The sequence below is a fragment of the Carcharodon carcharias genome, chromosome 7 (assembly GCF_017639515.1).
Source record: "Carcharodon carcharias isolate sCarCar2 chromosome 7, sCarCar2.pri, whole genome shotgun sequence".
Lineage (NCBI taxonomy): Eukaryota > Metazoa > Chordata > Chondrichthyes > Lamniformes > Lamnidae > Carcharodon > Carcharodon carcharias.
In genome coordinates this window covers 87,671,053-87,681,520 of record NC_054473.1, presented here as the reverse complement: position 1 = coordinate 87,681,520, position 10,468 = coordinate 87,671,053, and the positions used below count along the sequence as shown (strand labels likewise).

At 42.5% G+C, this 10,468-nt stretch overlaps 1 protein-coding gene across 2 annotated transcripts in view; it reads right to left on the bottom strand.

The window, feature by feature from the left end:
• Positions 1–230: 230 nt before the first annotated feature.
• ift122 (intraflagellar transport 122 homolog (Chlamydomonas)) overlaps positions 231–10,468 on the bottom strand; it is a 171,980-nt gene continuing 161,742 nt past the window's right edge. The window contains exons 28-29 of one of the 2 annotated variants that reach the window (XM_041191120.1): positions 4,080–4,244; positions 231–647 (exon numbers count right to left, since the gene is read on the bottom strand). In XM_041191120.1, the coding sequence (XP_041047054.1) occupies positions 558–647; positions 4,080–4,244 (255 nt within the window). In that variant the 3' untranslated portion in view covers positions 231–557. The remainder of the gene's footprint in view (positions 648–4,079; positions 4,245–10,468) is intronic. The other variant, XM_041191121.1, reaches the window with a different exon arrangement.

Here is a 10,468-nt window from a genome sequence, read left to right as displayed (position 1 = left end):
TCAGGATCTTCCTGAAGCCGTTATTATCCAGTAATGGTCCAACTAGACTTTTATCTGTCAGCACATAAACACAAAAAAACCATCTATTTAAGGGGAGGGGGGGATGGGTTAGGGGCAAACTGCTGGTACTGGGGCAAATTGAACCTGTTGCCAGTAGGGAATGAACTGCCATTGCACATATACCATGTGCCCAATACCACATGAGGAAATGGTCACACCTATGAGAGCTCTTTCAGTTAAATCCACATTTATCATGTAAGGTACAATCCTCATCGGTTTCATTTCATATTCAATCAATAGCAGAACAGTAACATTTCAGATTATGGGAATGAATTTTTCACTTACAGGCTGCCACTATGATTTTAGAAAGCTGAACACAAAACCTGAATGTCCCACGGACACATATGCAGCCTGTTCTGGAGGGTCAGTGTGCAGCAGACCAAGGTACAACAGTTGCTGCCTTAAATACAATTAACAACTGCTGCAAAATTCTTAGGGCAGAGATTCCCATGCTAAAGGAATGGTTTAATGATTAATCTTTAGTTGTGCCATGTTGATCATAGGCTGGGTTCATCTATTGGCCGGCGACAGTATGGACAGCAGTTGTGCTGAAGAACGAGCAATTCATAGTCTTCACTGTGAAACATCTGTGATTGAAGGATAACAATAGTAAAGTAGGGGTGGGCAATGCAGAATCTCAGTCAGGCAATATTCAAGTAAACAATACTAAATCTGGATAAAGTGCAAGATAACCCAGTGGGCAAATATGCACACGCTCAATGGAAATATGATGAAGGATATGGATGAACTGAGAGGAATATAGTATCACGTACGTAATTCATTGAAAGTACAAGGGCAGGTAAATAAAGCTATAAAAAAGATCAACAGCATTTTGGGTTACATAAATTGGGATAGAAAGTACAAGAGAGGAGTAATGATGTATAAAATATAAAAAATATAAAATATAATAAAATATGGTGTATAAAATGTTGATTATGCAACAAAGCACTGTATACAGTTTTGGATGTCCCATAAGAGCCACAGAGAGCATACCAAGCAAAGGTAGTCCCAAGGAGATGGACAATGAGCACAGGGTCTAGCAAACAAGTCGGATAGTCAGCAGATTAGTAGCAAAAGGAAAATGGGATGTGAGTCATGAAGGGTAATAAAGAAATTGGAGAAGTTGCGAGTTCAGAGCTAGGGAAGCTTGGCTTTATGGACAGAGGGAAGCAGGGGAAGCAAAAGAGGCAGCTGCATGGATGGTCTCAATCTAAGAGGCGAAGCGGCTCATTACAGAATCTTTAAAGTGCAAAAGGTGGCCATACAGCCCATCAAATCTGCACTGGCTCTCTGAAAGAGCATTCTACCTAGTCCCATGCCCCTGCCTTATCCCCAAACTCCTGCACATTCTCTCTTTTCAGATTGTTATTCAATTCCCTTTTGAATACCTCAAACAAACCTGCCCCCACCACCCTCTCAGGAAGTTCGTTCCAGATTCCAACCATGGAAAGATTTTTCCTCACATCACTTTCACTCCTTTTGCCAATTATTTTGAATCTGTGCCCTGTAGTTCTCGACGCTCCCTTGAGGGGGAATAGTTTCTCACTATTTACCTTGCCAATACCCCTCAGGATTTTGAATACCTTCAACAAGTCTCCTCTCAGCCTTGTTTTCTCCAAGGAAAACAGTCCCAACTTCTCCAATCTATCCTCATAGATATTCTTCATCCCTGGAATCATTATTGTGAATTTCCTCTGTACTCTCTCCAGTGCTTTCAGATGCTCCCTCAAGTGTGGTGCCCAGAACTGGACGCAGTACTCCAGATGAGGCCAAAGTAGTGTCTTATCCAAGTTCAACATGGCCTCCTTACTCTTGTGCTCAATGCCCCTATTAAAAAACCTAAGGTACTATATGCTTTAGTGACTATTCTCCCAACATGCCCTGCCATCTTCAATGACTTATGTACATATACACCGAGGTCCCTCTGTTCCTGCACCTCCTTTAGAGTTTCTCCTTTATTTTATACTGTCTTACCATGTTCTTCTTGCCAAAATGAATCATCTCACACTTCTCTGCATTGAACTTCATCTGACACTTGTCTGCCCACTCCACCAACCTTTTGAAGTTCAAGATATCCCCATCACAGTTGACATTTCCAATCTTGGCATTATCTGCAAATTTTGAAATCATTACCTGAACACCACAGTCTAGGCCATTAATATATATCAGGAAGAGCAAGGGTCCCAACACTGATCCACTACAAACCTTCCTCCAATCTGAAAAACATCCATTAACCACTACTCTTTGTTTCCTGTCGCTCAACCAATTTCTTCTTCAAGTGCCTATTCTCCCATTTATTCCATAAGCTAGAACATTGCTCACAAGTCTGTTGTATGGCACTGTATCAAATGCCTTTTGAAAATCCACATACACATCAACAGCATTGTCCTTATCAACCTTTGCTGTTGCCTCTCAAAAAACTTCAGCAAGTTAGCTAAACATGATTTTCTTTAATGAATCCATGCTGGATTTCCTTAATTATCCTACACTTGTCTAAGTGACTATTGATTTTTTCCCAAACTATAGTTTCCAGAAATTTCCCTGCCACTGAAGTCAAACCGACTGGTCTGTAGCTGCCGGCTTTATTCTTGAATCCCTTTTTAAACAAGGGTGGAACATTCGCAATTCTCTAGTCCTCTGGCACCGCCCCTGTGTCTAAGGAAAACTGGAAGATTATCACTTGATTACCTCTGCAATCTCCAAGCTCCTACCCCTAATTTGCCCTTGGATGCATCTCATCCAGACCTGGTACCTTATCAATTTTAAGTAAAGATAGTCTTTTTAACACTTCCTTCTCTATTGTAAATTCTTTGAGTGTACCAGTTACCTCTTCTTTCACCTCGGCATAGGTAGCATCTACTTCCTTTGTTCAATACCTCCGCTATTTCTCCTGCCTCCACATGCAGGTCCCTTTTTTATCCCAAATTGGCTCTACTCAGTTTTTTTTACCACCCTTTTATTACTTATATGCTTATAGAAGACCTTGGGGTTCCCTTTTATATTCGCTGCCAGTCTTTTTCATGCTCTCTCCTTGCTTTTCTTATTAATTTTTTTCACTTTCCCTATGGTCCTTCTATATTCAGCCCGATTCTCCATTGTATTTTCTACCTGACATCTGTTGTATGTGCACTTCTTCCTTTTCATCTTCACCTCTACCTCTTTCTTCATCCAGGGTGCTCTGGATTTATTTGTCCTCCCTTTCCCTTTCAAGGGAATATACCTTGACATTGTCTGCAATACTACTTCTTTGAAGTTTGCCCATTGTTCAGCCACCTTCTTTTCTGCCAACATTTGATTCCAATTCACATGGCCAATTAATTATCCCTGCTCTGGATTGTTCCTTGTCCTTTTCCATGCCCAACCTAAACCTTTTGAAACAATGATTTGCTGTTGCACAACAATCAAGTCTGTGTCTTTTGGACTGGAGGCAGTGAAGATAAGGGTTGTGCTAGGAAGGCTGACTAAGATAGAGGATCAGGTGTGGTGCAAAACTGACAATGGATCAGAACCTGCCTTCCTGCCAAGTGAGTAAAGTTAAAATCAGGACTTGAGTGGTTGGGAGTTTGTAAGTTTAGCTGTAAGTGACTTGGGGAAGAAAATTTATTTCTCGAGGTCAATGTAGAAAGATGCAAGGGGATGTGGGTGGTGAGGGTTTTATGGAAGTGGTTAGGGATTACCTTTCCTGTGATTGAAACATAGGAGTCATAGGCATAGAGAGGGCAAAGGAGAAGATAGCCTCAAGGGAGGGGAGTGTGAATATGGAAGCAAATATATAGGCAGGATAGAAAGGAGATGAAGTCATTGGAGAGCTGTCAAGTGCAGCTGATAAAAATTCAAATCGCTGAGTATGAAGAATTGCTCAGTACAAAGGAGGGAGGATATCTCTGCAAAGCAAGGAGGGTATCTCTGGAAGAAACTTGGTAGGAACCTGGGGGATGGACTGTGTGGAGAACAGGATTTTAAAGAAGTGGTGAGAGGGTAGTAACAAGAGTTATGGTAAAAAATGTAGACATTCCCACCTGGAAACATATAGGGCACATGGTAATGGAGACATCAGGTAACAGTGATCGATAGTAGTGCCACCTTAACGGCTTTGGCCAGCGTTTAATCAGAACATCCCTCCTGCTCATTGATTGCAGAACTTCCCTATTCACAATCACAGGGACAAAATTTGAGCCTCCTTGCTGCAAAAAAAATGCAGGGGAAAAAGACAAATGAGATTGTCATCATTGGACTAGACTGATTATTCCTGCAAGGCTCAGATGTAACTTATATCTTTGATGATGATTGGACTTGTGAGGCACTCTGTGAAAAGTTCAGTGGGTTTCTAGACTTTACTTTCTGCAGAATAGCAGTACACAGGTAGTCAGTGAAAATGAGATCTGAATGTGGAAGTCACTAACTACTAGAAAAGGTATAAGGAGATTTGATGGAGGTGTACAAAATTATGACAGGTTTGGATAAGGCTGACTAAAGAAAAACTGTTCCCATTAGCTGGTAGTACAAGGACTAGGGGGACAGAGATTTTAGGTTGTGGGGAATTGATGCAGGGCAGATGTGAAGAAGAACTTTTTCACACAGTCAGGCATAATGACTTGGTACTCATTGCCCAGAGGGTGGTGGAAGCAGAGATGATGAATAATTTCAAAAGGAAATTGGATGGACACAAGAAGGAAATAAACATAAAAGGCTACAAGGGCACCACAGGGGGATTGCACTGATTGGATTCAATGGGCCAAACCACCTCCTATTGTGCCATAATGACTCTATGGGGGTGAATTTTATGGTTGGGGGGGGTTGCGTGCTCAGTGGGCACCTCGCTGACTTTAAACGGGCACCCCTGCAATGATAATACTCTGGGGTTTGTCTTAACAAAGTGGGAGTGGGACTTCGGCCCCTCTGGGCACAGAATGGACCACCCTTGAGAGCTGCCGGCCAATCTGATTGGCTGGCAGCTGAGTAGTCTCAGCAGCTCCAGAACACAGTAGTGGCCGGTGCTGGGACTACAAGGAGCCCCAAGAAGAAGGAAGAGGGACATCAATCTTCGAGGTAAGTCCGGGGATTTTGGTCAGGGATGGATTAGAGGCACTAGCGAGGAAGGGGGTTGGGGGAGGAGGGGTATGGGGGAGGGTTTTAGAGGCCGGGGTGGAGGCACAAAGAGGAAGTATCATCCTGAGTAGGAGGGTGACCCTGATGGACACAGGGGTGGCCCAAGGAGATACCACCCCACCTTCCTTCCGGCCTTTAAGCCCAAGCTGTTAAAGTTGCAGACTGGCCACCTTCCTTCCTTTCACTTACCCAATGTATTATGGCAGCGGAGGCAAAATTAGGTCCTTAAGTGGCTTTTAATTGGCCAGTAAAAGGGCCTCTATAGGCATAAGGGCAGGCGGACTGCCTGATGCCTTACCTGACTTTCCCATTATATAAAGGGAAACAGCTTGGGGGTGGGCAAGAAGGTGGTGGGGGACTGTAAAATTGGTTGGTGACTATTTAAAAAGCACACTTGAAAATGAATGACAATTGTTCCTCATTAGTTACTGGATTAGTAGCATTCTACAGACAATCTTAACTCAAGACCTCAATTTTAAATTAAATTTTAGCTTAAAGTTTTGGTTAAAAAGCACATTACATTCAATTCCAACATGAAACTGCAAGGTCCTATAATGTTACCGTCCTCGTGTCCATTAACCATGGTCACTGAAGACATTAAACTAAAGATGTCTTTTTGTGTCCACACATGCTGCACCATTGTGCGACCATGATAGCTGTCCCAGGGAGCTCTTACAATCCTATTCTTGCAAAACTGATTTGAAATATTCCACTGAGAATTCAGCTTGTGATGCACGCTTGACAATAGATTCATGTCACAAAACCAGACTGTGAATATGCAGTCTCTGATCTGTTTCCTCTCACTGTGGGGAAGCTCTTCACTCATGTGAGATAATAAATGGAGATGGGGAACAAGACAAATGCAGAATTTGCATGTGAAGTCTGCAGTAATGTCATGTCAACAGGGTTGATCCAGCCAATCTGCCTTTCTGAAGCAGTGTTGGCTGTCGCTTAAAAGACATTTTCATATTGATGTCATTGGAGTTTGTACAACGATGGATTATATTATTTTGCTAATTGCTCGTGTCAGATTAATAGGTTTGATTTGTTACCTTTTTGAAATTAGAAACAATATTGGTAACAAAGAGATTCCACTTGTTCTCATAAACATGCATTCTCAATCCAGCCTCCAGGTAATTGAATGCAGTAGCTGTTGATTGTTGCAAAAGATGAGGCTGAAGCATTCGCAACAATCATCAACCAGAAGTGCCGAATGGATAATTCAACTTGGCCTCCTCCGGAGGACCCCAGCATCACAGATGCCAGTCTTCAGCCAATTCGATTCACTCCAGGTGATATCAAGAAAATGCTGAAGGCACTGGATACTGCAAAGGCTACAGGGCCTGACAATATTCCAACAATAGTACTGAAGACTTGTGCACCAGAAATTGCCATGCCCCTAGCCAAGCTGTCCTACTACAGCTACAACATTGGCATCTACCAAGCAATGTGGAAAATTACCCAGGTATATCCTGTAAAAAAAAAGCAGGACAAATCCAACCTAGCCAATTACCGACCCATCAGTCTACAATAGGTCATCAGTAAAGTGATGGAAAGAGTCATTAATAATGCATTTGCTTAGCAATAACCTGCTCATTAATGCTCGGTTTGTGTTCCGCCAGGGTCACTCAGCTTCTGACCTCATTACAGCCTTGTTTCAAACATGGACAAAAGATCTGAACTTGAGAGGTGAGGTGAGAGTGACAGCACTTTACACCAAGGCAGCATTTGATCAAGTATGGCATCAAAGAGCTCTAGCAAAACTGGAGTCAATGGGAATCAGAGGAAATAATTTCTGCTGGTTGGAGTCATATCTAGCACAAGGAAGATGGTTGTGGTTGTTGGAGGTCAATCATCTCAGTTTCAGGGCATCACTACAGGAGTTCCTCAGGGTAGTGTCCTAGGCCCAATTATCTTCAGCTGCTTCATTAATGACCTTCCTTCTATCATAAGGTCAGAAGTGGGGATGTTTGCTGATGATTGCACAATGTTCAGCACCATTTGTGACTCCTCAGATACTGAAGCAGTCCATGTTCAAATGCAGCAAACCTGGACAATATCCAGGCTTGGGCTAACAAGTGGTAAGTAACATTCGCACCACACAAGTGCCAGGCAATAACCATCTCCAAAAAGAGAGAATCTAACCATCGCTCCTTGACATTCAGTGGCATTACCATCACTGAATCCCCCATTAACAACATTCTGAGGTTACCATTGACCAGAAACTGAACTGGACTAGCCATATAAATACTGTGGCTACAGTAGTCAGAGGCTAGGGATTCTGCGGCGAGTAACTCACCTCCTGATTCCCCAAAGTCTGTCCACCATCTACAAGGCACAAGTCAGAAGTGTGATGGAATACTCTCCATATGCCTGGATGAGTGCAGCTCCAGCAACACTCAAGAAGCTTGACACCACCCAGGACAAAGCAGCCCACTTGATTGGCACCCCTTCCACCAACATTCACTCCCTGCATCTTCAACGCACAGTAGCAGCAGTGTGTACCATCTAGAAGTTGCACTGCAGAATCTCATCAAGGCTCCTTAGGCAGTACCTTCCAGACCCACAACCGCTACCATCTAAAAGGACAAGGGCAGGAGATACACGCGAACAGCACCACGTGCAAGTTCCCCTCCAAGCCACTCACTATCCTGACTTGGAAATATATCGTCGTTCCTTCACTGTCACTGGGTCAAAATCCTGGAACTCCCTTCCTAACAGCACTGTGGGTCTACCTACACCACATGGACTGCGGCGGTTCAAGAAGGCAGCTCACCACCATCTCAAGGGCAACTAGGGATGGGCAATAAATGCAGGCCTTGTGAGCAAAGACCACATCAGAGCACATTTTTCTGAAAGGTCAGAGGAGCTGCTGTGATATAATGCATGCTTGTACTGTCAACAAGTGCTGTGCTTAAAGTTTATGAAAACAAATTTTAAAGATCCAGTGACAAATATTGCGATTTCAAATTTTCCTCAGGAAAAATGCCAGCAACAAAGATCCTAGAGGCAGGCTCAGAGGCTCAGCAGTTGGAAGGGGTTGAGCTCTAAAGAGTCTGACACTTCCATTTGAAGTTTGGATGGCAATTTATGAGACATAATTTCAGCCCACCCTGGCACAGTTCTCATGAGGTGTAGATTCAGTCAAAAGAACATGCTGTCAGTCACAGTAAATTTAGTTTGCATCATTTTTTCAGTGCATTGGGGATCAAGTAGTGTCCAGGAAAACATTCTTTATGCAACATCTCACAGGAACAGGAGGGGATCATTCAGCCTCTCTAGCCCGTTCTGTCATTCAGTTGGATTATGGTTGATCTTTACTTCAACTCCACGTATACGTTTTTGTTCTATATCCCTTGATGCTCTTATCTAATCAAAATCCATAAATTTCAGTATTGAAAGTGTCATTTGACCTCCAGCATCCAAAAGCTGGAGGTGACCTCCAGCATCCAAAAGCTGGAGGGAACAGCATTCCAGCTTTTTACTACTCTTTGCGTAAAGAATTGTTTCTTGATTTCAATCCTGAATGGTCTGGTTCTAAATTGATGATATTCCCTTGTTCTAAATTCCCCCCACCCCATCAGATGAAATAGCTTTGCTCTATCTAAAATATTGAAAATTTATCTTTTTAAAAACTTCAATTTGATCACCGCTCAAGGGTTACAATCCAAGTTTATGCAACCTGTCCTCATATCTTAACCCTTTAAGCCCCAGTATGATTTTGGTGAATCTGCACAGTACTCCCACCAAGGACAATTGATCTTTCCTTCAGTGTGATACCCAGAGCTTAACACGCATGATCTAACCAAGGCTTCTCCACTTCTAGTCCTCTTGAGATGAAGACTAACATTCTATTTGCTTCTTATAGTTGTCCACTAACTTTTAAGAATTTGTGTAAATGGAACATCATTTCAAAAAAAATTTTGTCTTTGTTTAATTAAAAGTGAAGGCCTCACGCTTCCCCAAATTGAACTACAATGAAGGGTCCAGGAGGGCATGCCAGGGGCAGCACCAGACATACCTAAAAATGAGGTGTCAACCTGGTGAAGCTACAACACAGGATTACTTGCGTTCTGAACAGCATAAGCAGCAAATGATAGACAGAGCAGGTGATTTCACAATCAATGGATCGGGTATAAGCTCTGCAGCCCTGCCACGTCCAGTCGTGAATGGTGGTGGACAATTAAGCAACTCGCTGGAAGAGGAGGCTCCACAAATAACCCATCCTCAATGATGGGGGAGCCCAGCACATCAGTGCAAAAAATGAGGCTGAAACATTTGCAACAATCTTCAGCCAAAAGTGCAGATTGGATGATCCATCTTGGCCTCCTCCAGAGGTTCTCAGCATCACAGATTCCGGTCTTCAGTCAATTCAATTCACTCCACATGATATCAAGAAATGGCTGAAGGCACTGGATGTTACTCCAATAAGTGCTAATTGTGGAAGAATGAATCCAAATCTATTGGACCTTGGCAATGGAATTACTTACACATTAACAGATTCCCCTTTTTTTCTTTTAAATTAAAGCTTTTGAAAAATTCAAGAACATCTTTCAAATTAAACAAAAGAAAACAAAATTAAAAGCAAAATACCGCAGATGCTGGAAGTCTGAAACAAACACATAAAATGCTGGAAAAACTCAGCAGGTCTGGTAGCTCTGAAGAAGGGTCACACGGACTCGAAACATCACCTGTTTCTCTCTCCACAGATGCTGTCAGACCTGTTGAGTTTTTCCAGGAAACAAAGTCACCAATTTTCACATTATAGATTCCACATTCCCTTTACCATTTATATAAACATTACAAAGCGAAAAAAATCAGTTTTGCCTTTTGCACCCCTCTTCCAAAACGTTTCTTGGAGCAGGCATTTCTTTTCGCAAAACAATCTGATAGTTGGTGACTTGTGTCAACACATCGTATCTTAGCGATCTCCCTTCTCTCTAATATTTCTTCTTTGTTAGCTAGGTCTATTCTTAGCCTTTTTTCAGCAACACTTTTCATTGAATGAACATTATCTGAAAGAGAATGGTTATCCACATAGCATTCTATGGGTGAACTTTTCTCACATTGCCCCTTGTATAGTATTTCCGTCAGTATATTGAATAAGTACACCCTCGTACCTATGGCCTTGGAAGAAGCGAGTGTTTCATCAGTTATGGTGCTTTTAACTACCCTTTTTATTTTCATGGCCTCCCAGGCCAATGGACAACTTTGATCATTCTTTCCCACCAAGAATATGATAACTCTGCCGTGCTAGAGAATCCATCTGGAAATTTGGCATTGGAGCATCGCTAAAAAT